Source organism: Phyllopteryx taeniolatus, chromosome 4, assembly GCF_024500385.1.
Source record: "Phyllopteryx taeniolatus isolate TA_2022b chromosome 4, UOR_Ptae_1.2, whole genome shotgun sequence".
NCBI classification, from domain to species: Eukaryota; Metazoa; Chordata; class Actinopteri; order Syngnathiformes; family Syngnathidae; genus Phyllopteryx; species Phyllopteryx taeniolatus.
Window position 1 is genome coordinate 18,970,663 of NC_084505.1, and position 15,396 is coordinate 18,986,058.

The following is a 15,396-nucleotide window of genomic DNA, read 5'->3' on the forward strand; positions in this document are numbered from 1 at the left end:
ACACACAAAAATGCATAACAACCAAAACCAAAAAAACATCCTATTTCTCTACTATGATTGTCTTCAACAGGTGAGTAGTTTTACTTTATCTCAGCTGTATGATTAACTTCTGCTGGTCCTCAAAGTATGACTTAAAGCCATGCTTGGAGAGTTCATATAGCTGACAGAATGTTAATATTTGACAGTGACGTCCTGTGTGTGTGTGTGTGTGTGAGGTCAGTCGGTTGTGAGAATAAAAGAGATTATTGGAGCGTGATAACTTGCCGAGCAGCGAGTTGCAAAAGCTCAAATATGCACTTTTGGATGGCGTGAAGGAAGTTTTACGCATACACCCGTCCAGACAACGCTGGTGCCGATTTATGCAGATGTCGCCCTTTAAATTGATGTTTGTGCTTTTCTTTACTAGTTTAATGGGAATACTTTGTTGTCTGCGTGTTAAACCCCCCACAATTAATAAATAGACTTCATAAAGTGAAATAGAAGTTTTATGAGTATACACACAACACTACAGCAAGGAGAGGTGGCAAAAAAGAGTGAGAAAGTTGAGGAATGCTCATCAAACACCTGTTTGGAACATCCCACAGGTGAACAGGCTCATTGGGAACAGGTGGGTGCCATGATTGGGTAGAAAAGGAGCTTCCCTGAATTGCTCAATCATTCACAAGCAAAGATGGGGCGAGGTTCACCTCTCTGTGAACAAGTGTGTGAGAAAATAGTCGAACAGTTTAAGGACAATGTTCCTCAACGTACAATTGCAAGGAATTTAGGGATTTCATCATCTACGGTCCATATCATATCATCATTGAAAGGTTCAGAGAATCTGGAGAAATCACTGCATGTAAGCGGCAAGGCCAATGTGTAAAGGATATCACCACATGGGCTCAGGAACACTTCATAAAACCGATGTCAGTAAATACAGTTCGGCGCTAAATCCGTAAGTGCAACTTGAAACTCTACCATGCAAAGCAAAAGCCATTTATCAAAAACGCCGCCGGGTTCTCTGGGACCGAGCTCATCTAAGATGCACTGATGCAAAGTGGGAAAGTGTTCTGTGGTCCGACGAGTCCACATTTCAAATTGTTTTTGGAAATTGTGGACGCCGTCTCCTCCGCGCCAAAGAGGAAAAGAACCATCCGGACTGTTATGGACGCAAAGTTCAAAAGCCAGCATCCATGGGGCTCCAGACCTGTCTCCCATTGAAAATGTGTGGCGCATTATGAAGCGTAAAATACGACAACGGAGACCCCGGACTGTTGAACAGCTGAAGCTGTACATCAAGCAAGAATGGGAAAGAATTCCACCTCCAAAGCTTCAACAATTCGTGTCCTCAGTTCCCAAACGTTTATTGAATGTTGTTAAAAGAAAAGGTGATGTAACACAGTGGTAAACATGAGCCTGTCCCAGCTTTTATCGAACGTGTTGCAGCCATAAAATTCTATGTTAATGATTATTTGCTCAAAAGAATAAAGTTGATCAGTTTGAACATTAAATATCTTGTCTATGTCGTGTATTCAATTAAATATAGGTTGAACATGATTTGCAAATCATTGTATTCTGTTTTGACTTATGTTTAACACAACGTCCCAACTTCATTGGAATTGGGGTTGTATTTATTCATGTCACAATGTTGTAAATATGCGTGTAGATATTTCAGCTGCAAACACGGAATTTCCCCCATTGTAGGGCTAACAAAGGCTTTTCGATTCTATTCACACATATACAGGAGTACAAAAAGGTCTTTGGGGGAAGGTCACCCTGGCCTCAAGCAGCCATGACAGCAGACAGGAGCGTGGTGGCTCACCGCCCCCCAAACGTCTTTCACTTGTAAGCAGGTGGGGGAGGGGTGACGGTGTATTTGTGTGTGTGTGTTGGGGGGGGGGGGGGTTCAGGTTGAAGCATGTGGGGAATAAAAGAAGGGAGCGCATTCCCAGTGTTGACTCACGTCAGAAGTTTTGCATGCCAGATTCTTGATGTAAACCAGGGGGGGTGGGGGCGGATATTGGTGGTTGGTGGTTGTGGGGAGGGGGTTGTGACAATTTAATGTTAAGCTACAAACAGGCAGCGGTTCCAACTACCTAAAGTGAATCAATGTCCTTTATGATGCAAGTTGGGAGTCATTTGGAGTGCAGCAAAATGATCCAGGGTGTGTTTGCACTTTTGAGTTCTTTATTTGAAGGAGTGGAGTGTTTGCTCACCATTTCAAGCAGACACCTTGCTCATTGTCCGCTGGTGGTTTTCCATTCATTGAACAAAGCCAGTGACTTTTTCTAAATATCCTTTTTTCATACTGCTTATCCTCACTGGGGTTGCGGGCGTGCTGGAGCCTATCTCAGATAACTTTGGGCGAGGTGCAGTTTACACCGTGAAGTGGTCGCCAGCCAGTCGGAGGGCACATATAGACGCACGTTCACACCTACGGGCCGTTGAGAGGTTTCAATTCAAGACTTTATTCTTGTAACAATCTTTTTCTGGTTGGATTATGCCATTTAAAACAAATAACAATAATTCTCGAGAAATATACAGTATTATTGATTTTACTTCAGACAATCTGACATTATTCTTGTAAGATTGTTTAAAGTAAAATTATTTCATGTAAAATCAAAACAAATCTATAAACAAACAGGTGGACTGTATTGTGACAACTGAAATGGAGGCTCTGATATTGATTGTTAAGTGGAGTTATGCCGTTAAGAATTTCCCACTCTCTGCAGTCCATCAAGCCGTCATCGTCGACGCTGCGGGTGATGCAGCAGGAAACGTAATGATGACACCACATGACATCACATGACTTCCCTGCCTGGCCGCACGTCCACCCTTGGTTGCTGTGGCAACGTGAGAGACGTGCCGACCAGGAAAGCGAGTGTAGGGGTGGGGGAAGGGATGGCGGGTTATCAGTCAAATGCAGCTTCTTGCTTACTGGGAGAAGGCCCCCCCCCCCATTGCCCCATTGGTTCCTCCCCACATGTCTTTCCTGTTCAGCCAATCAAGATGGTGCATGGGGGCAAGCCACCAATAAATACCCTTTCGAGTTGCTACATGTCAGGAAGGGACACTCTCGAAACCCTGAAAGAAAAAGAAAAAACTATTCTACCAAAATAAAATATTTTCTTTAATAAAAACAGTAAGATGATGGCATTTTCTAAATTAAATAAATAAAGTTTGAAAAATCATTTTAAAAATACAGTTGGCACGGTGGGCGACTGGTTAGAGCGTCTGACTCAAAGTTCTGAGGACCGGGGTTCAATCCCCGACCCCGCCTGTGTGGAGTTTGCATGTTCTCCCCGTGCCTGCGTGGCTTTTCTCCGGGCACTCCGGTTTCCCCCCAAAAAACATGCATGCTAGGTTAATTGACGACTCTAAATTGCCCGTAGGTGTGAATGTGAGTGCGAATGGTTGTTTGTTTGTATGTGCCCTGCGATTGCCTGATAACCAGTTGAGGGTGTACCCCGCCTCCTGCCCGATGATAGGTGGGATAGGCTCCAGCACGCCCGTGACCCTTGTGAGGAGAAGCGGCTCAGACAATGGATGGATGGGTGGATTTAAAAAATACATTATTCTCATGAGATTATAACCCCCCAAAATCAGAGAAATCTTTGTAGGAAAATGTGATTTCACTCAAATACAAAAATCTACAAAATACAACCTTTTTCTTGAATAATAAACATTCTAAAAGCATTTGGCAAAAGAGTAAGGCATTTAAAAGACAAAAAAATTCACAAGAAAACAAATTTTAGAAAAAATACTTTGTGAAGGAAATTCTTTTTTCCAAGAAAAAAGGTTTTCAATGAAATTACCTTTTTTTTCTAGTTTCTAAATTGTTTCTAAAAACTAGAGATATTTTTTCTTTCTGAATAAAATACAACTTCAGACCCCGTTTTTGTAAGATAGGGCATTTTAAAAATGTACAAGAAAATTAATTTTAGAAAAAAACATTCATTTGAATTTCTCATTTTTACTTCATAAAATATTTCTAAAAAACAAGACCATACCTTGAAAAAAATATAGAAAAAAAAAATTTTGGAGTCTGAATGATTAAAAGAACATTTTCTTGGAAAATAAGCCTATTTCTTTAATTTTGAAAAAGTTTCTGGAAAAACATCCCAGAAAAATATTTTTTATGGGTACAGTTATTAAAAAAAAAAAAGAACTAGAAAGAAAATGACTTTTCTCGATTCTCTAATAATTCATAATTCATATTTTTACTAGAATTTTTTTCATAACAAAGACAAACCATTTTTTAGAAAATACAATTTTCTAGAAAATGACTGTATTATTCTAGAAGATTGGAAAACATTGTCTCAAAAAAATAAGGCTATTTCTGAAATTTCAAATTCTTTTGAGAAAAAAAAAATCACTCAGTTGACATGAAACATTTTCTTCCTAATAAAATTCCAGGTATTTACACACAGGAACTCATTTCATCACTTTCTTAATTAGTGTAAAAATCTGACAAACATCTCTATTACGTGATCTTGGAAATCATTTTGTTAGAATTGAGTACAAAGTGCAACCGATGAAAACTTTTCTGGATCACAATAAAGGCAGATCGCAGATGAAGCTGAACAATATAAAATAGTGTCATCTGCATAAAAGTGAAATTTGGCATCAGTTATATTTTGACATTTGACATCACACTTTTATATGAATAGTGAAATAAAAATGGGATCCAGTAGGGACCCCTGGAGGAGACCATTTTGAATAGGTAAGGGCTTTAAACAATGACCATGAACATGAGCCTTTCCCGTTCTGCCACTCAAATAGTTAGCGAATTTCTGGGACAAGACACAGTGGTCAACAGTATCAAAAGCCTTCGGACAGATCTAGAAACAATGCAGCACAATCTTCTTCAGCGCACTTACGATGTCATTTAACATTTTCATCGTGGCAGTTACAGTGCTGTGTTTTTTTTTTTCCTTCCATAAAAACTCTTTCAACTGGTCACTTATGAGCTCTAATACAATTGGGATATCAGCCTAGAATGATTGGGATTTGATTGGCCACCACCTTTTAGTAAAGGAGTGACAAATGCAGACTTTCAAACACTAGGTATTACCCTAGTTTCTATGGTTACATTGCAAATGTACTTCAAAAGGTTCTGTAATATGTTCAGCAGCAATTATTAAAAAGTAGGGACCCAATCCATCAGGGCTAGATGATTTCGTGGCATTTAACCTTCTTTCTAGTACTAAGTGCCAAATCAAAACGAGAAGGTACGTTTTTTTCCCCAGGCAGAGCGAAATCCTTTTCTGGTGCTTCCTCCTCAAAGACCAACCCAGAAGATATAAAGTGCTGGTTAAAAGAGTCTAGCATACTTTTCTCGTCTGTAATAATCTTATCATTTCGCTTTATTGTGTTCAGTAGCACAATGGCCTTTTGAGCATGGAGACAATGCTTGTGCTGTCACAAATTTCAGTCAGGTAAAAATCTGCTTTGACTTTACGTATTTGAGACAGACACTTGTTTCGTAGGTACCTAAAATGTCGTCAGTCTGTTATGTTTGGGTTTTCTTGGACTTTTCCAAACAAGATCTCTTTCATGAATGATGTCAGACAGTTTCCAGATTTTTAAAAACAGTTTCCAGGAAAACCTTCCAGAAAAATAGTTTTGTGCAATTAAAAAAAAAAAGGAACAAAATAAAAATAAAAATCGAGAAAAAATTGACTTGTTCACAAGCAAAAAAAAATAATCCAGAAGACAAAACATTTTAGGTGGGAAAAAAACTACCGTAGGAAAGGATTATTTTTTTTACTTGAAAAACTATATACAAAAAAATCTAAACTTGTTCTAGAAAAATATTGCATTATTCTAGAAGATTAAGATAACATTGTATAACAAAAAAGGCCATTTGTAGAATTTAAAAAATCTTTGACAAAAAAAAACCAGAGAGAAATTCCAGAATGTTTTTTGTTGTCCAATAATTCAATTTTAAACAAATCTAGAGAATAACATTTTCTCTGGAATAAAAAAAAAGACATTCTGAATAAAAGAAAGAAAGAAAAAAAAATCTGAAATTTTTCCAGGCTCTTCGCCCGTTCCTGCTTCCCAGCACATCCTTCCTGCACAGCCAATCAGGACGGGAGATGGGGGCAGGGCACAGAGGGAATGCCGTTCCACGGCTGAGCTGCTACACGTCGGTGGGTGGGCACACTCAAAAACCAGCCTCCCTCCCGCCCTCTCTGCGTGTGTGTGACTGAGAGAGTGTGAGTGTTAGTTGCAGACTCGCAGGCACGACTTTTCCCTTTTACGTGCAGCCACCCTCACCCACCAGTGGGAAGGAAAAGACGGGAAACTCCGGCGGGGGGGGATAAGCAAGCAGGCAGATTTGCAGTTTCTTCTCGACAATCCCGGCAGGCAGGCAGGAAGGAAGGAAGGAAGGAAGGCAGGATGATCGCGGCTCAGCTCTTGGCCTACTACTTCACAGAGTTAAAGGATGATCAACTCAAAAAGGTAAAAAAGGCTGCTAAACACTGCTTGTGTCTTGTAAGGTAGCCATGTTAACTGGTGGGTGGATGCAGGCGCAAAGACAAGGAGAAGCGGGGGAGGAGGAGGATGGACGCGGTAGCGCTGTTGGGAGGTTAGCGGTGTGTCCTTGACACGGATGGCTCCATGATGGCTCCCACAGGTGGAACCTGCCGAAGATTCCCAATTCTTTCTCCCGAGTGCAAAAAAACGTTGGCAGGATGTGACCTTGCACAAATCAGCTGCCAGCCGCTAGGTGCTGTGCTAATGTGCTAATGTGCTAATGTGTGTGTGTGTGTGAGATGACAGACCGGCGACATGGATGGCGGATCGGGGGAGGGCCTTGTACTAGTAAACGAGGGAGGGGGCACGAGGGTTGTGATGTCACAGTGCAGTAGACGCACGTGCACAGAAAGGAAGACGAGAAGAAGGCCACCGGGACACAAATCGGATGCAATGTCGCTTTTTGGGGGAAAAGGGGGGTGGCATTTTATTCATTTTTCAAGAAAGATCAAACTAAAAAAACTGTATTAGTCCAGAATATTTCTTAAGCAATACATTTGTTTCTCAAAGAACCAAAAAAATATAATGTTTTTAGGATTCTCGACTAAAGGTTTTTCTCGAAAACTACAAACCTTTTTTCTCGATAAAAAAATCACATTATTCCAAAAGATTAAATTGAAGATATTTCTCAAAAAATGAACTAATTTAAAACTTTTTTCAAACTGAAATGAAAAAAATTAATTGTGACTAAAACTCAAACATTTTTCTCTAAAAATAAACTTTTCGAGATTTTTTTCAAATTCTCCAAAAATATATTTTTTGTACAAAAATACAAATATATTTTTTAAAGGAATTATACTACCCCCTAAAATATTCAAGAAGATTAAGATCAAGACCATTTCTAAAAAAAAAACCAAAACATTTTAAAACCTTTTCTCTAAAAAAATATTTTATTCCGCAAATACACTTATGCCCTAAAAATATTACCTTTTACTACTTACATATTTCGAGAAAATATTTTCCAGGTAAAACATTTAAAATAAAAAATAAAAAAGTATATTAGTCTAGACAAATAAGATCACGTTCCTACAAAAGTTAACTTTTTTCCCATAATAGTAAACAAAAAACCTTGCCCTTTAATTTTTTTTTTCGATAATAGTTTTACTTTTTTTCTACAAAAAGAATTGAGAATGAAACAAAACTTTTAACTTGGAAAAAATATGAACTTATTCTTGTAATATCGTTTTTCTATAGAAATAAATTCATACAAATTATTTCTGAAAAAATAACATGACCTTATTCTCATAACATAATTTTCTTCAAGAAAATTAAACTTTCCTCTTGATAGAATATAAATATTTTCCTAGAAAAAAAATACTGTTTATAGAGGGGGAAAAAAAGATCGAAAGAAATATGAGCATATTACCTTAAGATGAAATTTTCTAAAAAAAAAAAAAAAAAAAAACCTTGGAAGAAATTCTGGTATGTAATAATGTCAATTTTCAAAGTGAGTAGCTGTCACAGTGCAGTAGACGTACGTGGATGCAAATTAAGTGATGATGACGTGCTGAAAGTGGGCCACTGGGGCCAACATCAGGCAGGCGGGATTTCACAGCATGGTTAAAGCTACTAAGGCCTTTAACAATGTTGGGGTTTTTTTTCCCCCTCTGATTGTCTGTGGCCTTGAACACTCGCAATTTATTTTTTTTGTCCTTAACAACGCACTCCATAATCAGTGTTGGTGTATTTTAAACACAATGTATGTAGTTGTTTAGAAAGAGTTTTAAACACATTGCACATCAAACAAATGATTTAAAAAAAGTTATTGTATATGGAGAACAATCGTAAACAGAATGCACAAATTATTTTTAAACATAACGTCCTACATTTATAGGAAGGATTACTTGGTCGTGGGACTTTATCGACCGGTCGGCGTGCAATGTTAATGAGTGTTTAATAATAGCAACACCCCAAAGGTCACCGCTGTGACGAACAAATGTGATTGTGGGATTGCATGTCATGTTTCACCACAACAACAAAAATACCTCAAGTGCTGATTGGACGACAGTTCAACCGTTCGGTGCCTTAAGTTGAGACATTATTCTTATTTTAGCATTAAAAAACGACCTTGTGTTGAATTCAGTTGATGGTAATGTTTGTTAAGGTGGTTTGCATGTCAACTCAATCAATCATGTATTCACTTTTTTTTTTTTTTTTAACAATACATGTAAGTTATGAGAGTGTCCTAATGCAGAATCATTAATAGAGAGTAGAAGTATTTTGCTATCTTATTGTGTTTTTTCCCTTTAATTTTTTTTTATCCCATTCTATCATCGGGCAGGAGGCGGGGTACACCCTGAACTGGTTGCCAGCCCATCGCAGGGCACATACAAACAAACAACCATTTGCACTGACATCCACACCTATGGGCAATTGTTGTCAATTAACCTACCATGCATGTTTTTGGGATGTGGGAGGCAACCGGAGTGCCCGGAGAAAAGCCACGCAGGCTCGGGGAGAACATGCAAACTCCACACAGGCGGGGCCGGGGATTGAACCCGGGTCCTCAGAATTGTGAGGCAGACACTCAAACCAGTCGTTCAGCGTGCCGCCATTTAACTTCATAATTGTAAAATTAAATTATAAAAGTAAAATTAAATTAAGGAATACAGACATGCAAACACCAAAGGCATGAAAAAGGTGACAAACAGCAAGAGGGGTCTGCTGTAGGGGGGTCTGGTGGGATCCCCCGGGACCCCCGCAGAAAATTGTTTTTATTTTAACATAAATTAAGCAGAGTCTAAATTGCCCGTAGGTGTGTACGTGAGTGCGAATGGTTGTTTGTTTGTATGTGCCCTGCGATTGGCTGGCAACCGATTCAGGGTGAAACCCCGCCTCCTGCCCGATGATAGCTGGGATAGGCTCCAGCACGCCCGCGAATCTGAAGAGTACAATGAGGCAAAAAACAAACAAACAAACAAAAAAGTCTTCACGCAGAAAGACTTATTTACACCGCACATTTAAGATTAAAAATCAATTTGCCTCACTTCTTTGTTTTCTTGTTTTGGCCTCCAACTTGAGCCTGGCCCATCTCCACCTCCACCTTCACCTGATGGCTGCTTCAAGCTGTGCCACATGAATAGCGTCCTCCTCTTTAAGCACTCTCATTCTGGAAAAGGATTGACTCAAATCATTGTCTGTTTCACTTCATTTTTCACTATTACCAACTTCAAAGGCTAATCCCAAATGTATCCCTCAGGAAAATGTTAATCATAATATTTTTCTGTTTTTATTGTCCATTTCTAAATTTGAAGTTAGTTCATCTATGTTATGACATAATCCCTAAGATCTCTCCGTGGCTTAATACATTTAACATTAACATCCATAAACTAATTAGATAATTGTAGGCATGTTTCAAAATGAATACAAAATGTACTAGCGGATCAACTCTTGTCGCTGATGTTACGTGTGCTTCGCGGTTCCGCTGGGACCACAACCAGGTCCATGACCCGCAGCACCTCAACGCCGAAATGCAAAAGACCGGAGCAACAAATACGACACGGGCTGATCTGATGAGAAAAAGTGTTGCTTAAACGTAAGAGTAACAATAGAGGATGTCCGCTCCAGAGGTGGGTAGAGTAGCCAAATATTGTACTCAAGTAAGAGTACTGTTACTTGGCAATAATGTGACTCAAGTAAAAGTAAAAAAGTAGTCCTTCCAAAAATTACTTGAGGGGAAAAAGTACACAGTGAAATAATGACTCAAGTACTGAGTAAATAACAATTTTTTTAAACCACAGCATGAACATCAATAAAAAAAATAAAATAAAACAATAAAATGCGCTAACCAGTCGGGCTGGTGTACGACAAAAGTACAGTTACTTCTTAACAGCAGAAGTGGCGGAAGTGTTTTTTTCTGGTCTCGTCAACTCCTGTGACAGGCGGAACCTCCGGCCAATGCGCTCCCATATTAGTCCGCCGCAATTACATCTGTGTGTTGTGTGGAATCGATCTAGCTGCCAGTGTTCAAGGAGTACGAAACATCCCGTGACATCAGCGACGTCACACTAAAAATGTAATTCAAAGAAATACTTCATCCAGTAGTTTGTTGCACACCTATTACTCTAAAATGTATATAACGATGATCTAAAAGGTTTACGTTCCATTTTCATCTTCTCAGTGCTGCCCCTGAGTGGTTACTGACGTTAAGTGACCGCTTACCGAACTTGTTGCTTTTGCGTCCCCAGATCGACAAGTACCTCTACTCCATGCGGTTGTCTGATGAGACGCTCAAGGACATCATGAACCGCTTCCGCCGGGAGATGGAGGACGGCCTCGGCCACGGCACCAACCCCACCGCCACCGTCAAGATGCTGCCCACCTTTGTCAGGTCCATCCCTGACGGATCAGGTAGAGGGGCGAAAAAAACAACAACAACAACAACAAATCAACATATATTAGTTCATTTAGTCGTATTTTTCGTGAATAATAAGCATATTATTGATGCACAGGCATCAAATTTAGCTGCCAAGCTCTGCCTGCATGCTATGACCAAAACTAAAGATTCTCTCTCAATTTAGCATCGCCTCAATCTGTCTATGATACCCGATTCCGAGTACGTCAAAATACGTGGCCTGGAATTTGCCCAAAATGACTGACTTTCTGTAAAAATTCAGTCATGCATCCTTGAGACTTTTTTTGGCCAACAAATTTCGTGTCGGATCAGTTAAACTGGTGTCAGGGGCTGTTTTGTCTTCTTCTATCTTTGTGGTGCACGCTCCTAATACAGCGGCTGAAATAAGTACCTGTATTTAACACGTCACCATTTTTCTCACTAAATATACGTCCAAAGGTGCTATTGGCCTGAAAATTTCACGAGATGTTGGGAACAACCCAAGTAATCCATACATGCAAAGAAAGTAGAACGAATATGCTCAGAAATTAAGCTGTGTGTAAAAATGTGAAATGACACAGGGAAAAAGTATTGGACACCTGAAGAAAGGGAGGTGCAAAAAGGCATGGGAAGCCAAGACAACACCTAAAATCTATCAATAATCAAACAGCAATCCAGGCCCTTGTCAGTGCAAATAAACATCAGCTGGTTCAGTCAGGACATGATGGCGTAAAAAAAGGTCTCATTGCCAAGGTAAGAGCAAAGAGCTGTCTCGAGACCATCGCAAACTAATTGTTGCAAAACATAACGATGGCATTGGTTACAGGCGTATATCTAAGCTTCTGAATGTTCCGGTGACCACAGTTGGGGCCATAATATACGTAAGTGGAAAGCCAATCATAACACCATAAATTTGCCTCAATCGGGTGCTGCTCACAAGATTTCTGACAGAGGAGTGCAAAGAATAATCAGAAGAGTTGTCCGAGAGCCAAGGACCACCTGTCGAGACCTTCAAAAAGACCTGGAGTTAGCAGATACTGTTGTCAAAACACTGAGTAATGCACTCCACCGCCATGGCCTGTATGCACGTTCGCCATGCAAGACCCAATTGCTGAAAAAGAAAAAAAAAAAAAGCATGTCAAAGCTCATTTGAAGTTTGCTGAACAAGCTAGTTAAATACTGGGAGAATATAGTCTGGTCTGATGAGAGCAAAATTGAACTCTTTGGATGTCATAATGTACACCACGTCTGGAGGAGAAATGGCACTGCACATCACCCTAAAACACCAGACCAACAGTGAAGTTCGGAGGTGGGGACATGGTGGTGTAGGGCTGCCTTTCAACAAATGGTACTGGTAAACTTCACATTATTGAAGGAAGGCTGAATGGGCAAATCTACAGAGACAAAAATCTGCTGCCATCTACGAGGATGATGAAAACGAAATGAGGGTGGACATTTCAGCAGGATAATGATCCAAAACATACTGCCAAGGAAACTCTCAATTGGTTTCAAAGGGGTAAAAAAAATCAAGATGCTAGAATGGCCCAGCCAATCAACTGACTTGAATCCAATCGAAGATCTATGGAAATAAATGAAACTCATGGTCCATAAAAGAAGCCCACGGAACCTTCAAGATTTGAAGACTGCTTGTGTGGAGGAATTGGCCCAAATCACACCAGAGCAATGCATGCGACTAGTTTCTCCATACAGGAGGCGCCTTGAAGCTGTCATTGCAAACAAAGTGTTTTGTACAAGGAATTCAATAAATACCAGTTGGCATGTTCAATACTTTTCCCCTGTGTCATTTCACATTATTACGCACAACTTAATTGATTTGTGTATTTCTTCTACTTTCTTTGTATGTGTGGATTACTTGGGTTGTTCCCAACATCTGGTGACGTTTTTATGTCAACGGCAACTTTGGAAAAATAGATTTAACGAGAAAAATAGTGACGCGTTATTTCAGGCGCTGTATATTTGTGTTTCATGGCGAGTCATCAAATTTCGCTGCCATGCTCTGCCTACACATAAGGACGAAAACTCGACATTCTTGCAAGAGTCACCCAACTGTCTCGAATTCCTTCTTCCATTGGGGCTCATTTGGACGACGGGCTTAGTAAGACTTTGTCAAAGTATGAATACTGGAATTCGCTGGTTCAAATCCAAATTGCCTAAGCCCCTATAACCCTAACCCTTGTGCATTTTAGGCTCATCATGAAAATACAATTCTGTGTTCCCCCACTATTTGCCTAGTCCTGCTCCAAATAGTTAAACTATGTATTTGCCACCACCCCCTTAAAAAGGGTTATAATTCCCTATATATGCCACAAGATGGTGGCAAAGTGCTACTTTTGCTTAAATGAAGCTCCAAAACTCACTCTAACTAGTTCTCTGGCACCAAGATCCCAGAAGATTGTGCAGAAAAAACAGTGAATGGGTTAGTTTTTCAGCAAACAAAAAAAGGATAGATTTAAAAAAAAAAAAAAAAAAAAACAGCTATTAGGGGAATTTGCAAATGCCAAATTACAAATTGCGGGGGTTCACTGTATCCCTAACGTTTTGTGAGTAGTGCACAAGATGGTTCAAAGTAGGGCTGCGCGATAGGGCATAAAAATCATAGCATGGTATAAATTGAACACCTTCACGTTATGGTATGTATCGCTATTTAAATTTAAGTGTAAGAATTATAATGGAAGTATTTCTGAACATGTTATACAGTACTAAGAATCCCAATTAGATACCTCAACAATGCATTAAGAAAAAAAGTGTGCATCCAAATTGTGTGTGTGTATGTATGTGTAAATTGTCTTTTTTTTTTTTTTTTTTTTTGGTTCTGAAACTCCTCATTTGAGTGACAGCTAAGAATGACATTTATGCAAATAGAATGTTAACACTAAGCACAGTATCTGAAAAATGTGCAGGATGATTAATAATAATTTCATTTCATGTAATTTTATGGCGCATTTATTCATCTACAAAGGACTATTGATTTATTTTACCTGTAAAATGCAAACAGTGAGCTTGCTTGTCACGAAATAATTCGCACGCGTAAAATTTGTATTTGAAGTTAGGACTACTGAATGCGTCACAATTTCTAACCTGTCCGGCGTTCTCTCGACCGGTTGGCGACGCTGCTTTATTTTTGCTGACTTAGTTAGAAGTAAAGTAGGTCGTGTCGCCTTAACGAGCGTGTTGCAACGGGCCAAGAGAATCAAAGCAGCCTCGCCCCCAAGAGAGTCTGGCTGCAGACCGCACTCAGGCCCGGAACTAAGAAGAAGAATTTCCAAAATAAAAGCCATTTCCATTTCCGGTTTCCGCGTTTTCGGAAGGAAATGGAATACTTTGAAAATAAAACGGTCTTCCATTTCCGGTGTCAGCCTTTTAGACAATTATGTACAGTGTCGTGCACTGAATACTTCATTTACATATGCCTTCCGTTCCCGCTTTAAGCGTTTTAATCTTTTATTTGTAATTCACTCAACACTTGATTGAAAGCGTCTTGAAAAACGGTAGATGGACTCCTCAGAGTTAAACGTATTTCACTTCATATAATTTTTTGAGGCTTAAATAAAAACGAATGACAGACACATTCAAATCAGAGTTCGCCATGGTTCCATATTGGTTAATTAGCAACAGAAAGCTCGCCTGCGATCCCTCGTTAAGTCTACTGTACTTTGATAAATGTCAAATTTACTCTTCAACTGTGGAATTATTTTGCTCCATTTAAGCAATCAGACATAAATAGCTTGAAAACAAAAAAACATATTTTCAAGGAAAAAAGTAATATTTGTATTCTCTGCTGCATCATAGAACAGTATGCAGACGTATTATTTTTTTTCTTGGTATTTACTCACCTTTTGAAACCTACATTTATAAATGAGGGGTTTACTTTTTTCATACTAAAGAATGTAACTAATTTCACAAATGTAGTATTCATAGTTAGCACACATTTTTAATGTACTACAGCTTTTTTTGTTGTTGCCATTTTTATGGTCCACACCGACCGACACTTTTTAAATGATCTTTCCTTACAATGTGTTTTGCTATGTTCTTCATGTAAACGATGGGGAGATTTTCTTTTCTTTTTTTTCTTTTTTTAACAACAGGGGCACTTGTGTGTTCATGTGTAGTGGGAGGTCTGATCACTGGCGAGGGAGAGACATCAGTTTTTGGGAGTGCGGAGGACAGTGCAGTAGTTGGGCTCTGCTGAACTGAAGAAGGAGAGAGTTCGGTACACAAATTCAGCGGGACAGGGATAGACAGCGGTAGATCAGGCTTCGAGGGAGTCTCGGCAGCCTACGTAGACATGCGACGAATTTTCCCTTGCCTCACTTCTTCTGAGGATTGTTTTATGGCAGACAGAGCAATGGAAATGTGCTGCAGCCCTCCAATCCCGACTGCATTTGCCTATATATATTTTTTTTTAAATCTGAAAATAAATCAAATGAAAAGATGGTGTCTATCAATAAATAATACGATGTGTAGCTGTACCATAGACTTAACACAATCACCTTCAAACGAAATAGCATTTTTGTGGTAGA

At 39.3% G+C, this 15,396-nt stretch overlaps 1 protein-coding gene across 3 annotated transcripts in view; it reads left to right on the plus strand.

Moving 5' to 3' along the window:
• Positions 1 to 15,396, plus strand: part of LOC133476611 (hexokinase-1-like) — a 55,449-nt gene that overhangs the window by 21,504 nt on the left and 18,549 nt on the right. The window contains exons 2-3 of one of the 3 annotated variants that reach the window (XM_061770233.1): positions 6,021 to 6,134; positions 10,710 to 10,872. In XM_061770233.1, the coding sequence (XP_061626217.1) occupies positions 6,081 to 6,134; positions 10,710 to 10,872 (217 nt within the window). In that variant the 5' untranslated portion in view covers positions 6,021 to 6,080. Of the gene's footprint in view, positions 1 to 6,020; positions 6,135 to 6,160; positions 6,448 to 10,709; positions 10,873 to 15,396 lie in introns of those variants that run through there. The other 2 variants (XM_061770232.1, XM_061770235.1) reach the window with 2 other exon arrangements.